Source organism: Mytilus galloprovincialis, chromosome 6 (genome assembly GCF_965363235.1).
Source record: "Mytilus galloprovincialis chromosome 6, xbMytGall1.hap1.1, whole genome shotgun sequence".
Lineage (NCBI taxonomy): Eukaryota > Metazoa > Mollusca > Bivalvia > Mytilida > Mytilidae > Mytilus > Mytilus galloprovincialis.
In genome coordinates this window covers 33,958,199-33,979,283 of record NC_134843.1, presented here as the reverse complement: position 1 = coordinate 33,979,283, position 21,085 = coordinate 33,958,199, and the positions used below count along the sequence as shown (strand labels likewise).

General features: G+C 31.8%; 1 protein-coding gene across 3 annotated transcripts in view; it reads left to right on the top strand.

Annotated features, from left to right (window-relative positions):
- Positions 1–4,558: 4,558 nt before the first annotated feature.
- LOC143079421 (trifunctional nucleotide phosphoesterase protein YfkN-like) overlaps positions 4,559–21,085 on the top strand; it is a 29,277-nt gene continuing 12,750 nt past the window's right edge. For all 3 annotated transcript variants that reach the window (XM_076254755.1, XM_076254757.1, XM_076254758.1), the window contains exons 1-9: positions 4,559–4,810; positions 5,912–5,998; positions 9,023–9,165; positions 13,474–13,599; positions 14,159–14,281; positions 14,640–14,805; positions 17,406–17,501; positions 19,127–19,294; positions 20,007–20,179. In XM_076254755.1, the coding sequence (XP_076110870.1) occupies positions 4,642–4,810; positions 5,912–5,998; positions 9,023–9,165; positions 13,474–13,599; positions 14,159–14,281; positions 14,640–14,805; positions 17,406–17,501; positions 19,127–19,294; positions 20,007–20,179 (1,251 nt within the window). In that variant the 5' untranslated portion in view covers positions 4,559–4,641. The remainder of the gene's footprint in view (positions 4,811–5,911; positions 5,999–9,022; positions 9,166–13,473; positions 13,600–14,158; positions 14,282–14,639; positions 14,806–17,405; positions 17,502–19,126; positions 19,295–20,006; positions 20,180–21,085) is intronic.

Here is a 21,085-nt window from a genome sequence, read left to right as displayed (position 1 = left end):
ACATAAGGACCTAAGAGCTACGGATTCCACAGCTAGGCTTCAGCCGGCCCTTAAATAATAATGTATACTAGTTCAGAGAAAATGGACATCATGCATACTAAACTTCAAAACATAAATAAACTGAAATTAAAAAAAAGATACAAGACTGACAATTTAAGGCCAGAGACTAAGGATAGGTGCAAAAATGCACAAGACCATTTCAGAATAGGTAACAAAAAAAAAATTAAGGCAAATATACATAAATTAACTTAAAGATGTACATGTATTACTACATTTTTATACTAGCAGTAACTGACATATTACCAACTATGCTAATTGTGTTATCTGTGTTATGCTTTCAGTGTTTTCCATTCATCATTTAAGCCGGGTGTGCCGTCCACCTTCTTTTGAAAGCCGACCACCTTTCGATTTTAGGAGGTGGTCGGCTTTTTTTCAAAATCCAGATTTTTTTCGGTTCCGTACCGTTAAAATTTGAATACTAATCCCGCCTTGTTTTCATTGACAAAGATGGCATCCAATCGTCAAATTTCAATGTTTTCATTAATCAATCGGGGAAAAGAAAGGAAGATGACGATGATGATAAAGAAAATACTAGACCAAATAAGTTAAATAAAATTGATAGTAATGTAGAAGTGAAGGAAATTGAACAAAAATCAACCAAACAACAGAAAAGACACGCAAGTGAAGACAAATATGAGCAAGACTTCAAAATGACTTATAGTCACAGAGGAAGGATACTACTGTTCTGTGTGCCAAAAATATGGCACAAAAGCAAAAAACAGAACAGAAACCTGGATCGAAAGGCCTTAAATCCATGCTGATGCATAAAATTGTAAATGAAAGAAGAGATAAAAGAGAAATTTTTGAAAAATAAAATCAAAGAATATTTGACAATTAATATGACTACTTCTATTTATGTTTGTTCAACTCCATAAAATGTGAATATTATACTAATCTTTACTTCTGTGACCCCCACGTGCACCCACAGTAAATTAAAAAAGGTTGGACATTTAAAAAAAAAACACCCGGTTGCAAGTTATTTTTTTAAAACACCCACCTTACCTTAGTGAAAAAAGGAAAACACTGGCTTTAAGTGCCAGATAGATTACATGTACATTGTTGTACATGTTGTACCATTTGCAATTTTATAAAAATAAGGAAATGGGGTATGATTCCCAATGAGACGGTTATATATATATCCATATCCACCAAAGTTCAAATCAAGTAATTGTAACCAATCATCATGATCATGGCAATAATTTATACATTCCTAGCAACAAAAAAGACAACAACATGCCAGAGAGTACTGGGAGTTACTGACAGCTAGTTTAAAGCAAAACAGAAAAAATCATGTAACTAAGACAAAAATATTCATCAGCACACATCCAACTTCCAATAGATATACCGGTAGTGTAAAGATGTAATTAACAGTCTGACATCTGTTATTTTTATTACCATTTATGATTATGCTTTCTGTGTTAATTACAGTATCAGTGTGGTCAGTTAGGTCATCTGTTACGGTTTTACCAATTATGTTAAATGTTTTCACTAGTTGGGTTATCTGTGTTGCAAGTGATGTCTGTGCTAAAATATATTATTTCTGATATCAGTTGCCAATTAGGATATCAAGGTTATGTGTTTTGCCAGTCATTGCCAGTGCTATGATTTACATAATACATTGCATTAGTAATGTATATAACATGTATAAATTTAAAGCTAGAACGAAATGTACATGCATTTACATGATTTATGTGTACCCATAAATGTTAAAACCATACTATTAAACAAGATGGTAAATTATTATTTATTATCAGTCATACAGGTATCATAATCAGTACAAAATCTTTGAATACTCACAATGCTATAAATAGTTTCTTATTTTATCTCATGCATAATAAACAACATGTCAGAACATAGTCCAAATAATTATGACGTCTTGAAAGTCTATTATAATTTTTTTCTTTGACGCCTTAAGTAAGGTGTCAAAGAAAAAAATTATAATAGCCTTTCAAGACGTCATAATTATTTGAACTAGTCAGAACAATGATTTATTGATCATGTCCTCTGGTAGCATAACACAGGTACATACATACATTTGTTAACTTATATATTTCAGTTTTCTCTTTTTTTGTTATAATCAAATGTTTGTAAATTTTAGCACATGAAAAGAAAAGAAAAAAAATTGAAAATGTTTTGATAGTTTTAATCATTGTTAATTAAAATGTTAATTAGAGCCTCCTAAAATTTTCCAGAAATTCAAAAGTCTTCTTAAATGCTTAAAACAACAATTCTCTTGAGACAGAAGTAAAAATCACCCTATCCAAATTAAATGTTCTCTCCATTTTCCACTGTTTTATATATTCAGTGAATCAATTTTTGTTCTCTGTTTCAGTTAAAAAGGGCAGTTAAAGATTGGTTAATTAAGTTCATTATATATATCCAATGGAACCTGGTGAGATTTCATTTCCACAGTGACAATGTGGGGCTTAGGGTATGAGCATGCAATGTACTTGTGCTCTTAAAATTGATCGTTCCATTACGCATGTACAGAATGTAGTTTGTATACGCTGTCAAAATTTTGACGGGTCTATTATGGTATACAAATGTCCGGCTTCTGTCTATTTGTCAGGTGTAAACATGTCGCACCTTAACTTGAGAACGACTTATCCAAATTTCATGAGACTTAACATAGTTGTTTCTTATAATGATGATCAAACGTTCGGTATGCTGTTTATTACATAAAGTGATACATATATATGGTAGATTTATGATTATTGCTTAAAACTTTACACACTTCCTAGTTATATTAATCTAAAGATCTGTATACTTTTTTGTGATGATTCAAATTTTATTTATGAGTTATTGATTTTTTGTTAAAAAAAAGGGGGGTATTCAACATGTCCTGCCATATCTCAGAAACTATTTATGATTATTGCATAAAACTTCACACACAAGACGACAGGCCTATCATACGTTCGTGGCGCAGCTGTTTATTACATAAAGTGATACATGTACATATATATGGTAGATTGTTATCACTAAACGCATGATACACACCTAATTTTCCAAATACACACAGTCATGACAGTGACAGTGAAGAATTAATTTCGGCTTATTTCCTGATCAAGTTAAAATATCCCTGTACTTATATTTGTTTCTAAAAGAAGATAAGAATCAGAGTTTAAATTGAAAAAAAAGGCTTTTATTCATGTGATTGTTTTCAAAGAAAATCTTAGATTATTAAATATATTAAGTTGTGATGTTTCACTATTATTTCAGATAAGGGTGAAGGTTAGTACCTATTAAAACATTAAAATCTGCAACCAGCTGCATTTGTTTGCACTTGTCCTGAGTCAGCAATCTGATGCTCGGTAGTTGTCGTTTGTTGATGTTGTTCATAATTGATCCTCATTTCTCGTTTTTATGCCCCACCTACGATAGTAGAGGGGCATTATGTTTTCTGGTCTGTGCCTCCTTCCGTCTGTGCGTCTGTTCGTCCGTCCGTCCCATTTCAGGTTAAAGTTTTTGGTCAAGGTAATTTTTGAAGAAGCTAAAGTCCAATCAACTTGAAACTTAGTACACATGTTCCTTATGATATGATCTTTCTTAATTTAAAACAAAATTAATCTTTTGACCCCATTTTCATGGTCCACTGAACATAGAAATTAAAAGTGTGAGTTTCAGGTTTAAAGTTTTTGGTCAAGGTAGTTTTCAATGAAGTTAAAGTCCAATCAACTTGAAACCTAGTACACATGTTCCCATTTGGTTGATCTTTTTACTTTTAAGGTCAAATTAGATTTTTTACCCAATGTCACAGTCCATTGAACATGGAAAATAATAATGCGAGTGGGGCATCCGTGTACTTTGGACACATTCGTGTTATATATATTAGATTGCTGGTTTTCTCGTTTGAATGGTTTTGCACTAGTCATTTTGGGGCCCTTTATAGGTTGCTCTTATGTGTGAGCCAAGGCTCCTATGTTGAAGACTGCACTTTGACCTATAATGGTTTGATACTTTTACAAGTTGTGACTTAGATGGAGAGTTTTCTCATTGGCACTCATACCATGTTCTTATATCTATGATTTGAATGTTAAAGATTCATGTTGCTGTACAATTAGTATTGCATGATTCAGAGTTCAAAATATGTCACAAAATGTGCAATAGGATGTACATGTATGTCCAATTTCTCAAAACTTTGTTGATTTGCATGTGTACTGTACAATATATATATATAATATATATGATATATCCCATTTCCATTCTCAACTTCATATATCATGTATTTGTAAAGCACTATTTTTATTCAACTGTTTAAGCCAGATTGAGGAAAATTTGGTTTCGGTGCTCGGACTTCAAATTCATTTTGAAACAACTCATATAAAAATTGACTTTCTGCAGAAAAATTGAATAATTTTAATCATTGCCTGTATGGTTATTGTGGAAAATGTACAGGATTCATAACAAAAGATTTCTTATTTTGGTAATCTGCCATGAAAAACCTGTCTCGTTTAATTTTTACTACCTAAACACATGTATTTTATATTTTCAAAAGTGACAATCAACTTGGTGATCATTGTACAGGAGAACAAGAAGGAAGAAGAAGATACTTTATAATACTATCAGACTTGCTGCAGTAATATGAGTGGGCAATCATTAACCATTATCCACTTTAATGATGTGTACAACATTGAACCACAGAAAGATGAGCCAAAAGGAGGGGCAGCAAGGATGGCATCCTATATTAAGTCTTGTCAAGAATTAAACCCTGTAGTACTGTTTAGTGGAGATATACTCAATCCATCACTTAGTAAGTAATGGTTTTACATTAAGGTAGACATGGTAAAAAGGATTAGTAAGTAATGGTTTTACAATAAGGTAGACATTGTAAAAAGGATTAGTAAGTAATGGTTTTACAATAAGGTAGACATGGTCAAAAGGATTAGTAAGTAATGGTTTTACAATAAGGTAGACATGGTCAAAAGGATTAGTAAGTAATGGTTTTACAATATAAAGGTAGACATGGTCAAAAGGATTAGTAAGTAATGGTTTTACAATAAGGTAGACATGGTAAAAAGGATTAGTAAGTAATGGTTTTACAATAAGGTAGACATGGTAAAAAGGATTAGTAAGTAATAGTTTTACAATAAGGTAGACATGGTAAAAAGGATTAGTAAGTAATGGTTTTACAATAAGGTAGACATGGTAAAAAGGATTAGTAAGTAATGGTTTTACAATAAGGTAGACATGGTAAAAAGGATTAGTAAGTAATGGTTTTACAATAAGGTAGACATGGTAAAATTTATATGTGATTAAGAGGAGAATTTGGGTACTGGTATACATCTATAAGACAGAAACTCACAAACTAAAAAAATCAGAAAGGAAATCTAAGGGTAAAAATGCCTTGGTCTTCAGCAAATGCCCATGAGAGCATAGAAAGAGGATATTTATTTATTTATTCTTTTTTGTTGTTGTCATTTTTCTTATTATTCTTTATATTAAGTATCTGTCATAAAGATAAAATTCTTTAAAGGATGAACAACGTGTCTTTTTACAATGTTCTAGATTTCTTTTTTTTAAAAGAACAAATTTAAAACATGTCATATTCAGTAGACAGCACAGTACTTATGAAGTGACAATTAGCACATGATTACATCTCACAAAATCATCTACAAGAAGGGTGAATAATTATGCAACAGCTTCATTGTTACTAAAACAAACTATTCACTGGCCTTAGTGAATGCATTTTGCCTGTTGTTTGATGTAAATAACATTTTTGATAATATTATAACATTCAAACTTATTAGAATACTAATTCTGTGTCCACACTTTGCCTTAATTTGCTTACAATAAATTGACAACATTTCATTTATTGTACGTGTTCATGACATATATACATGTTTGTTTACAGTGAGTATTTTTATGAAAGGGGACCAGATGATACCTATTGTTAACAGTTTAAATGTCCAGTGTGCTGTATTTGGAAATCATGACTTTGGTAAGAAACAACACCATTATCAAATACAATGTATCGTGGAAAAAATAGTTTACATTTGATTACATATGAAGTTAACATTTATCAAATATGCTGTTAAATATAAATAAAGTACTTTTAAAATTTGGTATGTGGGAAGTGCTTTTCTGGAATTTTCATGAGGAAGGCACAAAACCCCAAAATTTGAAATCAAAGGATGTATAAGTACTAGTGTTGTCAAATCGTACACTTTTGAGTAACCGGTTACTCGAACAATCGTTCGACCGATTAACCGGTTAACCGGTAGTTTGAATTGGTGCTTGAAAGCCCTTATCAATAGTTCCCTACACATAGATAAAAGATGTGGTATGAGTGTCAATTTGAAAACCTTTCATCCATGTCATAAATTTACGCTTTTAGAATTGAAGTTTGTCCTTTGGCATTTTAAGGCTTGTCTGTGTGGGTTCCTGGCGAAGTTTGACTTTTAATAATCAACTACACCGTATCAACAATAGCGTGTGTACATGTACCAGCTTCAGATTGAAAAATAAAAAAAAAAGCTTCTTGATCTCGTAGAATTGAATATGTCTGAAACTGATTATTCTTTCCTTTTCACTTGTTGTCACCGAGAATGATGTGGAGTGTTTCAATTTGAATGATTAATTATAAAAAAAAAGAAGAAGATGTGGTATGATTGCCAATGAGACAATTCTTCACAAGAGATTAAAATGACACAGAAATTAACAACTATTATAGGTCACTGTACGGCCTGTTTCTTTACTTTGTTTGCATGTTACTCGTACTACCACGTATACATTGTGTACATTCACATTGATTTTCATTTTACAATTTTTGAGTTAGCATTTCGTTTTTAAGTAAGACTTAGCCCTTCACGACGGAGTTTGCACATTTAGATGTAGGTTTACACAATTTTAGATCAGAAACGAAATAATGAAGTAAGTCGTAAAATTTAATCGCATTACTGATTTAGCAAATGTTTAGAGTTACTGTTAAAAAAACATGTAAACTAATTAGAATGAAATTCATAACAGTGTAGCTATGGCCATTCATTGACTGGGGAAAATTAGGTGAACGTTCGTCTGTAATGCCAACTGCTCACGACGTACTTATCATAGAAATTTAAACTGTAAGGTCACCAAAGGTTCTAAACGCCTAAATAAAATAATTAAAAATACTAATCAGGAATAACCTTTGTAATTTGAAAATAAATAAAAATGGCCTTCGTTCCTCGTTGGTTTTCCCGTTTGAATGGTTTTACACTAGTAGTTTTGGGGCCCTCTATAACTTGCTGTTCGGTGTGAGCCAAGGCTCCGTGTTGCAGGTCGTACCTTGACCTATAATGGTTTACTTTTATGAATTATTACTTGGGAGGAGAGTTGTCTCATTGGCACTCATACCACATCTTCCTATATCTATCTATATCTATACATTTTTTTTTCAACAAAAGAATACATCTCAAGAATATAAGTTTTGTAAGAAACGTGAGAAATTGTGTTTGACTTGAAGATAAGGCAAAGTGACAAATATCTGAAAGAATGTATCGTTTTATGGTATTAAACAAAGAAATCAAATGATTTTTTTTAATTATCCAGAACTCTTCACAAACAAAACCCACATGTATACGCATTGAATAAATAGTAGGCCATTCTTAAATGATCACACCGTAGAAGTAGTTGTGCTCTTAATCAATGAGATATTTTGTGAATTAACCCCATCAACTTAATAGTTTTTTTTTACAATGGATAAACCTATTTTTTTTATTATTATTAAATAATATCATCTCTGAACATTATTATTCTTATAAATGACACGGTTGTATGTGATGATTATAATAAATATTTAAAACAAATTCCTTTCAAGCTTTGTAAAAAGAAAGTTTCATTTTATGTATCGGAATGTGTAACAAGTGAATATTTCAATCCCCACTGGAAGGCCTCTGACAGACTGGGTGAGCATAAAATCATAGCCGTTGACAAACAAGTTACAACCTACAAACGTTTTACTGTCGACCACACTGTTATGCAATTAATTCTATGTGTCTTTAAGATCATGCCCCGAGCTGAGAGACAAGTTCTAATTAATTTTATGTTATTAGGATTAACAATATATAATAGCAATCAATTTACTGGACAATTGATTTTTTAAATTAATTACCACGACGACAATTTTTAAATAAAACCTAACTATTTTATGATTTCAATACAAATTTATATCAAATCTATCAAAATTGAAAAAAGTCCGGTTAACAGGTTAGCGTTTTTGGTATTCGGTATTCGGTCGTTCGAACGGTTAACCGGTTAACCGTTGACAACACTAATAAGTACTTGAAACAGTGAAAAGCTATTTATGACAAAAATGGACTTAAAGAGAATAGCCTAATCCATCTAGAGTCAACATTCCATTAAGGAGTTGGAATATTAGTTTTTTTAATAATCTCTAAATTTATCAACAGATACCGGTAATTTATTGATTGGTGTTTAACACCACCTTCAGTCATGTCAGTATTATTGTGCTTTTTCATGGCAATCAGTTTTTATATTGTTGGATGAAGCCAGAGAGAATCATGTCCATAGGAAAACAAGATAATTTAAGAAAAGTATTCACTTATAACTTAGCTAATGATACCCTTGAATTGAGACAAGCAGTTCGCCAACAATGTTTTCAACCCAGTGCTGAAAAATGAAAATAGCACTTTATTCATTTGGTAACATATAATATAGCATAAGTTTGCAGTCGCTAATATAAGTGATAAATGTAAAAAATGAAACCACAAAATATCTAGAAGGTTAATGTTTAGAAAAATTTGAGCTATTTTATAAAAGTTTTATTGTACAAGTTTGCAGTGCAATAATTTACTGTGCAAACAATTTTAAATCAGATAATATTCAAAATCTTCAACAAAATTTAATTGCTTACATTATATTATATAGATATAAAAAGATGTGGTATGAGTGCTCATGAGACAACTCTCAATCCAAATGTATATTCATGGCGGATACATTGTACATCTGATATTTTTTTTAACAGATTTTGGAGTAGACCATCTACAGGAATTTATGTCCAAGACAAAGGGTTGTGCCTGGTTATTAAGTAATGTGATAGACAATTTATCAGAGAAGCCATTAGCGAATGGAAAAAGACAGCATATTATAAAAGCACATGGAATAAAGGTGAAACACATTGATTTTTTATTGAAAAATTTATTGCATGTTTTGTAAAATTATTTTGTATGACATTTGAAAATGTTCAGGCCTTGTATAGTCAAATATCTAGTGAAATCATTCATGTTAGAGTAAATTGCTAGAAAATGTGTGACTGCTAGTTGTAAACAACCTTCTCAACTAGTACCTATTGAATATAAAACCAGACGTGAATTCTGTGAGGAATAATAAAATGTGTTTGACATTTGGACATATTTTATTTTTATGCCCCTGCCCTATTTGAGGGGGCAATAGTTTTTATCCTTGTCTATCTAAACATCTGCCTGTACGTCACAAAGTTAGTTTCTGTTTTTAGGCAGTTAAGCTGCCTGATGCGAGCACCCTGGATTTGGGTTCCCCCCTGGGAATTTTTGAAAAAGTGCCATTGCTCTGATCTGGCAGGTCTGGTAGATTCTTTATAACTAATTAGACATTTTTTTCACACTTTTTGTAATGAAAAACAATTAATATAAGGAAGATTACCTTAAATGATCGTCGATTTTCCCAAAACAATTGATGTTCCCCATTTGAAAAAGTGCTATTTAAAAAGTTAAGCATAGCTTTTTATCGTCTGTGCTTTTGATGAAGATGTAAGTGAACTATTGTAAGAATAATTTTATCGCCGAAAATGTTTGTAATAAAGGCATTGAAATTTGCCAAATGGCGCATGGATATTATTTAGCGGCTATTTTTAATCAGTGACGCCGTTGAATTTGGTGGATTCCATCCTAATAAAGGTAAATATTTAAAAGCATTGACATACTTCCTCTCTCAGTCTCTGTATAAGTCTTGAATTTGTAAGAATACTTGATTATTTCATTTCTGCATTGTATGAAGATATGTATTTTATTTAATTTAATGCAAGCTGATGTTATTATTATTTGTCATCGTGTCTCTCCGTACTTGCTATGTATCGTGGAAACCCCCCAACATTATACTCGATCAGGGCGTTTGCAATTTCAATCGGGGCCTCATTTGAATACCTATTTATAGATTTTGTCGAAGTCAAGGTCATTTCAAGAGGTTTCCTTTATCGGGTTTTTAGTTTAGGCTTTGTTGTTACAGACTGATAAATGTGCCTTGATATAGCCAAAGGCGCTTCAAACAATATTAAGATTACTACTTTATCAATAATTTTCAAAAGGACAGCATTATTTCATTTGAAACGTCGCATATAATTGTAAAATATTAAGTACGAATTTGTGACGCGTTCCAAGCCGTAATTGATTTGGATTTACAAGCACTTTTCATTTTCCGGCAATGAAAACACATCTTTTTTGCGATGTTTCTTTTTGTGATTTTTCATATTTAAACACTCGTGAAGTTTTCAAGAATCATAACTTTGCGTTTCCTTCAGCAACTTGATACTGATAAACCACTTTTCTATGAAATTACTGTTAAAAAAAACTCGCATGGTACGAAAAGAAGCCCTGTAGGAGGTAATTTTACGAAGTTACGTTTTCAACAAGTTACAAACAGTTTTTTTCTTAATTCTTACATCAATTATTTATAAAACAGATAAATTATTTTATTATAACATTGGCAATGGATGACAGCGAATTCGTGATCAAGATATTTCACTAACAATTTCGAATAAAAAATTTTAAATTCTGGGAAGGCGTCCCAGAAAAAAAATAAAATAGCTTTGCCAGACAGGAAGGAGTCCCAGAAAAAAAAAAAATAGCCTTGTCAGACATCATAATTATTTGGACTATGTCGTAGGAAGGTGTGCAAGAAAAAAATTAAAATAGCCTTGCCAGACGTCATAATTATTTGGACTAGCAATAAATAATAAAAAGCAGCACCAAAAATTTAACTCTAAACAATAGCATATACATGTATCTTGCAAAAGACCAAAACATATATATATGAAGCACTAAATTTTTTTTAAAAATTTGCTAGGATAGAACAACTGAAGGCCACCAAATGGTCTTCAAATTGCAGCGAGAAACTCTCATACATGGAGGCTTGCTTCAATTGACCCCTGAACAAAAGTTACTAGTTCATTGATTATGGACTTCATAGTCATACTAAACTTAAGTTAGAATTATACACAAGAATCTATAATTGAAAATCATACAAGACTAACAAAGGCCAGACGATCCTGACTTGGGACCCTAGAGAATTTAAGCATTACAAATGTAATTATAAGGGCCTCAATGAACATGGACAAAACTAATACATAAAGATTTAGACATGAAGCCTTTTTGCTACATTGTATATGTCAAAATTTTAAAGCAATAAATTTATACTTATTTGTATTTGTTATTATTTCAGCTTGAAACCAATCTTTGGCAATGGCTAATACAAGAAGAGGCAAGGCATACATGTATATGTACAATACATGATTATCTGTAGCAATTGGATTGTCTATTCACCCCTATAGTTCCACAACAACAATGAACCTCTAGACTACTACATGTATGATGTTATGAAGATATTTACATATACCTACATGTACATCTACATATATGATCAATTTTGAAGATTGTTTATGCCAGGTCTAATCATGTCGACTAGTACAACAAGTTTTGATTCAGCTTTCTGACAGGAATTGTTTATAAACTTGCCAGCAGTTACAACAAATGAATATTATTAATTGAGTTAAAAATTAAGCTCATTCGGACAGTGAAGTGATTTTGACGCGTATTGAAGTAGACGTTAAACATGTTAAACGTTTCAAATTGATATCAAATTATGTGTAAATGCAGCATTGATTTATTTAAGAAATTAAGAATATAGAAATATATAAAAAAATATTAAAAAAAGATGGACAAAATATTTGTATTTAATTTGTTGGAATTTTTGTCAAAAAGAGAGGCATTATATGTAGGTGTGTTGTTTTTGGCAAAAAACAATGTATTACAAAAATGTAGTTTGTGATTTTGTGATTAGGTATAGTTTATGGGAGGTCAATGATATTGGGTAAGCAGTTGTGTTAGCATAGGTATATCTCATTACCAGAATATTTAGCCCCACCCCCTTTGTCATGGTGTATTGACTCTGAAACTTAGTTTACATGTATTAGTTTTTGATTAGGTCAGGTCAGTTATTGGGGAACCACTAATGAACGGTCAATGATATTTGGTGTGCAGTTGTACATGTACATGTATAAACTTGTATCATTGCTAGGCCATTATAACAACATCAGCATTTATTGTAATATAACTTACAAGAAAATTACACCACTTGAGATAGTTTCAGCTATGATTTGATGATTGTGCATACAATGTAGGTGCACCAGCTGATGCAACTAAAACTGCTAATATGGCATATTTATACTCTAGAATATAGTTGAATTAAACCATACACCACTGCTGGACCCCATTACTGTTATTATTATTCTGATAAGAATATTCCTCCATGCAGCTTGTAACTATTAGCATGATTAGCAAAACCTACATGTATACTGCATAGTAAGCTTTAAAAGACTAGGAAATTACAAATGTAAAACAATAAAACTAAAGCAGCCTGATTTATGTACAAAACAATTATGAAAAATGGATATGATATACAGTAACAATTACCAAATTACTGGGCCCTCAATATGGACAGGCACAAACTCTCCCCTTACATGGGATAGTGTACAGTATGTGCATAATCGCAGATATTGAATATTAAAAAAATAATTGGAAATAACCTTTGAAAGTGGCAGGATTGGATAGTGAAAACTTTAGGGTACAAATATTATTCAATACTTGAGAAATAGCAGAGATAAATATTTTCACCAATTTTTCCACAATATTCGTCTTAACTTCTGCCAAGTTTGCCTCTGCTTTTTTACTTAACTGCCTACAGCGCCTTTGGTGCTTTGATTTAACTTTATATTGCCTCAACCAAATGTTCATGATGTTATGAAACTTATACACAATGCTTATTATTACGAAACACAGATCAAGATTGAAAATTTTTAGTGGAGTCACTTTCACCATTCTAGAGTTATGCCCCTTTACAAAAGAAAATGTGCTGAAATTTTCGTTTCCATTCTCTAACTTCAGTTGGACTCAACTAAATGTTATGAAACTTAATCACAATGCTTATAACAACAAAACTCATTCAAGCACAACTTCGGGTAGCGTCACTTTTACATTTCTTGAGTTATGTCCCTTTATAACCTTAAATGCAATCAGGGCATCATCTGTGTCCAATGGGCACATTCCCCATTTATTTACATCCTATATTAAGACTTTTCAAAACATAAACCAGCAATTAGTTGTCAAATAAAACAATCAGAATGAACAATTATAACTTCTAAGAACTATTTGATTTTGTTTTTAGATTGGGTTGATAGGTTTAGTGGAACATGAATGGATTGATACATTAGCAACTTTAGATCCAGAAGATGTCACATTTGAAGATTACATAGAAAGAGGGAATGAACTAACTAGATCATTAAAAGAACAGGTCATTTGATTTGCTTAGTATTTGTTAGAGTGCCAAGGATATATATAGCACATATTACTGTTTTATGTAAATAAAAATTATTTATCAGAAGGAGAAACATATGTGGTATACATTTGATTTGCTTAGTATTTGTTCCAATGATAAAGCAGCTATTACTGTATTATGTAAAAAAAAATATCATTTGTCAGAAGGACTTTCAAATGCAGAATTTATGACATTGTTTGGAAAAAATGGTTATTAATTGCAACATAACACTAGCCCCATCCTAAAATCATTACCCTAACTTATCATAACAGACTTCTTACCTAGTCCTAACCGTAGATGGTACTCTAACCCTAAATTCAAAGGGAAAGATGATTCAATGACAGAAGTTGTATGGAATAAATTTTGTGATAGCATTCATGAACTAATATAATGATACACAATTTATATTATGTTGTAAGGGTAGATGTAATAATAGCTCTTACACACATGAGAACACCCAATGACAGAAGTTGTTGTGTATAAATATCGGATCCCATACATGACCTAATGATACACAATTTATATTTTGTTGTAGGGAGTAGATGTCATTATAGCTTTAACACACATGAGAACACCTAATGACAGAAGATTAGCAGAGAATGTAGACGACATAGATTTGATTCTAGGAGGACATGATCATGATTATAGTCTAGAAGTGGTATATATATTTAAGATTTGTATTATAAAACTAGATCAAAAATGGAAATAAATATTAAAGTTAGCATGAAACAAGAAATTGGCACACAACCCACTTCTTAAAATTAAATGTCCCCTCATACCTTCACTCATTGATTTTAATAGAATTTATACTCTAATTGATGTGAATTAATTATTTTAACCAGATATGCATACATATATATATTATTAAATTTTGTAATGAACTATTTTTGTGTATTTTTGATTTTCAGTTCATTGATGTACAAATTAATGAAAGTAGTATTAAACAGTAATTTAACATAATACTAATGGTTTTGCCTGGATATATATTTAAAACACTCTTGTCTCTTTATTTATAGGTAAATGGTAAGAATATCGTCAAAAGTGGAACAGATTTTCGTAATCTCAGTAAAATAACATTAACTTTTACCTCTAGTGGTTTGAAAGTAGATGTAGAAAGAGTAGATTTGGATTCCAATATACCAGAAGATCCACAGATACAGAAGATTGTTGCACATTTGAATGGTTGGTATACACTTTCCTATCTTCCGTAACATGCTTGTCAAGCCTGTGATAAAAGTCGTGGAAGCAAGACATAGGCGATCCTATATTGTCATTAGCAATGTTATCATTTAGGTTAAGTCTGTTCAGTGATCTCCCCAGGCCGTTTTAGCACAGCGCTTTTCAGCGCTATTGCAATTCCCCGCTGTCCTATTGCACTGACCGCAGCGCTATCCAACGCAACCGCGTTGCTATATTTTTTTCCGTATTTTTCAATTTTTTTCAAATTTCCCGCTTATTTTTCACTTCGGATCACGTGATCGACTGGTTTACGATTTTTGAATGAATTATTTCTGTTGTATTAAAGTAACTTCACGGGACCAATCTAATAAATTTTACAAAAATGGCGTTTTTGGAAGATCAAAATAAACAAACATTTCAACATTGACATCGATTTTTTTAATTTAAAGAAAATATAGAGGCATATATGAATGAAATGTGATGAAATGAATTGACCGCATTTCCCATCGTCACTCACAAACTTGTTTTACGAACTTTGAACAAACGATGATTATAAAAACGATCAAACTGTTACACAGGGGTTTGTTACAAATTATTTGCCGGGTTTACTATCCATACGAACCCCGAAAATGATCAAGTCTTTTAAATATTAATTATCCCCTATTCGAACTTATAATTTAGTCAGAAATTTTTCCATTTGATAACAATTTGAGAGGATATGATTAGCAAAACAAACCCCAAGCTGATACGACTTCAGAAATTTTACTTTCTTGATGTCTGGATGAGGCCATTTAAATATTATAAAACGTTTAGGTCATAAAAATGAGAAATCTTTATGCTAAAAAATGTCAATTCCTGTCAAACGTCGTAAGGTAAACAGTACACTGCTACAGTTTGTTACAAAACCAAACAGAAGCTGACAATGACTTTATTGTTGGTCCTACATGTTCTGCAACATTACCTGATGGTGCTAAGAAATCTTGGCACAGGCAGTCTGGTGTAGATCCATCATAGAAAAAGACTCTTCCTTCAGTTTTATACATAGATAGTATGAGGATTTAATATATGAATTTACAATGGAGAAAAAAAGACTTCAGACTTCTATATCCAGACAATAACATTAACAAACAAAGCATCATTAAGGGATACACTGTAACTTCCATGAGCATGACAAGGACATCATAACAAGAGGAAACATCAACAGCATGATATAATAAAAACACATAACAAATCAATTACAAACAAACTGCGCGCCGCGATAAAGTTACTGAGAATTGTCGAAAATTACGTGCTTACCACAGCGCTATCCAAAAATCCTGGGGAGAACACTGCTGTTGAAAAAGTTCAACATTTTTCAATGACTTTGTCAAAGACAATAGCTTTAAGCCTCGGTCACACCTTACCGGATAGCTCGAATAGACGCCTAACGGATAACTTTTTTTCAATCCGTTCATGTCCGTTAGACGTCCGTTCTTATCCGTTAGATGTCCATTCATATCCGTTGCATGTCCGTTAAGTGCACGTTTTATCCGTCAACGTCCATTCTGTCCGGTGGAAAATTTTTAGCATGTTCAAAACTTTGAACGGATGTCCAATGGATAAAATGTCCGTTGAACGTCAGTTAGGCGTCCATTTTGTACGGTACTCGTCCGTTTCGTTTCCGTTTTGTATCCCTTACGTGTCCGTTATACATCCGTTGGAGGTCTGGAAGATAAATTCACCAACGGACTTCTACCGTAAGTTTAACGGATAAAACGGATGTTGAACGGATCTGAAACGGAGAAATGCCAATTGAAAATTTCGCGTCAGAAATGCCAATTATTGGTATGTCAGTTTTCTTAAGGTTCATGAATTCTTATTATTCATAATCGATCTTAGAGTATAGGCACGTCTTCACAATCAAGCAGTTCTTATTCAGGCCATAACACTGTCCTTTGGGGGAATTTTGAAGAACAAACCAAAACCAGTTACACAGAAACATTTTGAATATTTATGCGATTTACATGTATTATTATTGTCTCCTTTGATTTTCCGTATATCATGTTCATCCATTTTATCCGGTACGCTTCCGTTAGGTGTCCGTTTTATGCGGTATTCGTTTGTTGAATGTACGTTCGACATCCGTTCTGTCCGGTACCTGTCCGTTTCTCGTACGTTGCATATCTGGTGTGTGTCCGTTATGCATCCGTTACACGTCCGTTTTATTCGGTCAGTACATCAACGGGCTCCCAACGGATAACAATTTTGTCAACGGACAACTTTTATTTTCATCCATTAGGCGTCCGTTCGTGCTATCCAGGAGGTGTGACCGAGGCTTTACAAAATACAAAAGACTGAATCCATAGCAAAGCTTTGATCATTTTTTTCTTCATAGCCGGGTATTAGTATTTTTCTGATAAACTTACTTCACTTTTTTGCGATTTTCATTCTTAGATAAAGTCTGGGTTAAAGTGTTTTCAGCCATCTTTAACTTTGATAAACCTTCATTTTGCAGAATACTTTACAATATTTTTTTTGAGTATTGCACATGTTTTTGATTTGATTTTTGTAGCAATAATTGTTATATTAAAAGTTTTTAAAAATTTTGTTTTTTTTGTTTTCAGAAGAGATAAGTGAGAAAATGGATGAACATTTAGGTTTTACACATGTAGACATGGATGGAAGATTTAAAATCATCAGAAAAATGGAGACAAATTTAGGTAGGAACACTGTATGAGTGACCATTGATTTTACTTTGAATATTTTTAAATACATTTACAGATGCAACACATTTTTGTACAATGTAGAAAGTTTCAAGTTGTCCTGAATTTCATCAACCATTTTGTAGGACTTGAATCTTATGAATTCCATTCAATTAGAAAAGACTGTTAAATGCAAAATAAAAAACTAATGAAGACATATTTCATTGCATACATTAATCCTTTGAGGCTACTTTCCTTTTTAAATTGGAACTCATATTCTTTTTTTTACATATAAAACACCTCTTAAATATGTGTTGAAAATTTATGAAATCACATTAGATTAAAAACACATTATCATTATTAAAACTGTTAAGTTATAAAATTTGTGAGATTTTTATTAATGCAGGTGAGTATCGCAATACTAAGGACTAGCATTCTGTTAACTGAAACATAAACCTCTATGCAGAAATCTATGCAGATTTTTCAAAATATTAATGAATATACTTGCATTTTTGTCCATTCTTGAATAATAACAACAATAAATGCACATAATCATATCTGAATTAACAGTACTTTATTCGTGAAAAAAGTACATTATTAAAATAGAAAGTAGTAAATGATAAGGCCAAAAAAAAAAATAGGTGTGTTTCCTGTTGCATGCCCCAAAAAATTAGGGTCGGTAGGTAGGTATTTTTTTTTATTTTTTTTTTTTTTACTGGCCTGCTTCGGTTGTTTTTTGTGTATTTTTATAATCAGTTTGTTATTCTTTCAGGTTATTTTCATCAGTTCATTGTATAAAGTATACAAGATATGAATAGTCCATGTTCAAAAGTTGCAGAAGACTTGGCCAGGACTTCCAGCTTATAAAATTTTCAAACTTTTCAGAACTGATATGCCATCTGTACGGGTCAGGCTATAGTCTTACACAGAAAGCCCATCAAAGTCTGTCTCAGCAAAGACCTGTTTTATAATCAGTTTCTTTCAGACAATTTAGTTCACAGAACTGATGCCAGCTTTTCTACAAATACCAAATATTAATAACATGATAGAGGGATGGGTGAAAATCTTTGAAATTTTGATTATATACTAGCTGTTTAAAAGAAAATCAATTACAAATTGAGTTTTGGGGCTATGGTTGAGCAAATATCAGATATTAGAATTAAATTTAATCCTAAATTGAACGTTTGGCTTCCCTCTTGTATTAGAAAAGACTGTCAGAAGTAAATGCCAAAACATTGTAAACTTGTTATACTGTCAATTTTATTCCTATAAAATTCTGAACAAATTATAAACATCGAAACAACCGAAACAAACACTTTGACTGATGGCCATAGCAGAAGCCATGCCGTTGTTTGACTTCAATCTGTATCACACAAATGCTTACTGTATTAAAATTTTTTATTTGAAATCAAACGTTTAAAAGATGCCATTCAAAGGCTATACTAAACAAAAACCGTTTCCGGAAAAAAACGAAAAAAATCCGGATTTTTTTTTTTTTTTTTTTTCCTGGAAAAAAAAGTTAGGGTCGGCGCCAAAAAATTAGGGTCGGTCGGGCGACCGGAAACACACCTATTTTTTTTTTTGGCCTAATATAATAGTAGATTTAATTACAAATTTAAATGTTTTACCTACATTTTTTCCAGGGAATTTTGTAACAGATATAATGTTAGAAATATCAAAAGCAGACTGTGCCTTATTGAACTCAGGGACGTTTAGATCTGACAGAATCCATCCAAAAGGACAATTTAAGCTGAGAGATTTATTGACCATTTTACCTCTTGTAGACAATTTAATTGTTATTGAATGTACAGGTATGGTAAACATAATTTATGACTAAAATCTTTTAATTTGATTGGAATTTAATTCTTAGAATTATAGGAAATAATGATCTGCAATAGGATCAGAAATTATAGAATTATGCATTGTTTCAAAGAAATTGTAGAAATTTGAATTTGATGTGGTGTGGTTGCCAACGAGACACTCTTCACAAGAGATCAGATGACAAAGAAATTAACAGCAATAGATTCACTGTACAGCTTTCAACTATGAGCAAAACCCATACCACACAGTCAGGTATAAAAGGCAGAGAAATAACAAATGTAAAACAATTCAATTGAGAACATGTAAACAATATAAATTTTGATAAAACAAATTTTCTTAACAAATCATTGACACTTTTTACTGTTGAATTATATTTTCTTTTAAATGTCTTAATTATTTTTTTCATTGGTTTGTTGTCTCATTAATCTGTATACCAAATGTCCTTTTATTAATTAACTATTATTGACAATCGTCAGGAAACATACATGTAGTGCTGAAAATGATTAAAATGCATAAGTCATATTTCTTCAAATCAAATATACTTAAAATAGGGTCATTTTGGGGCCCTTTTTTAGCATGTTGTTTGGTTTGAACCAAGACTCAGTGTTCAAGTCTGTAATTGTTTAAATTTTACACATAGTGACTTAGGTAGAGAGTTGTCTCATTGAAACTCATACAAAATCTTCTTATATCTAATTATAGGTGCTGAGGTGGTGGAAGCTTTAGAAAATGGTGTATCAAAATATCCAGCCTTGGAAGGTAGATTTCCTCAAGTGGCAGGAATAAATTATGGTTTTGATCCAACAAAGCCTCCAGGGGAGAGAGTTGATCCAGAGCTGGTACAAATCCAAGATCAATATATCCACATGAATAAGGTAAGAAAAGTCATTAAAATATTTTTGTTTTTCTTTGGTGGTTTACAATTTGTATTATGCCCGAGCCCTAGTGGAGGGGGCATTACGTTTTACCCTTGTCCGTCTGTACATCTGTGCATACGTCTGAAAGTCCAAAAATTGGTTTTTTTTGTTCTCAACCAAATGTTATGAAACTTATACACAATGCTTATATAACCACAAAACACTAACCAAGTTTTAATTTGGGAAGCGTCACATTACTGTTCTTGAGTTATGTCCATATATAATGTTGTATGTAAGCAGGGGCATGATCCGTGGCCCATGTACACATTTCCCATTTATATTTATTTAAGTAAGAAGAACAATTATTTTACTTTCACTGTCAGTTTCAAATCCTTTTGATCAAATTTTTATTAAAAATATGATAAGCCATCAAATGGCTGTAATCTTTAACAGAGCAATTTTTTTGAAAATGTTAATGAAAACCAAATACCTTGTTACATACATGTAGACTGAAACAGGAATTTTGTTGAGTTAAGTTGAATAGTAATACATTATTCATCAGAATTTCATTTTATGAACTATATTTAAAGAGGTAAAAGACTTTAAACATAAAATGTAAAAGAAGTAGGTCCAGTAAGGGCCGATTTTGGCCCAAATTTTAAGTTCATCTGATAAAAGATTATGGACACTTTTTAAACACTTTATTGTCTACTTCAGTCGATTCAATTGGTTCATGTGAAAGATTTGAACTGATTATGCCATTTCAGACACTCAAATTCAACCTTAAATATGAAAAATCTATCAAATGTGCCACAATATGTCACTTTTTAAATTATTTTTTGTCAAAATGAAAGTGGCCACATCCGTGTTCACTCTCAACCTTTATATATGTTATGTATTATCATCAAATACAACTTAGATTTG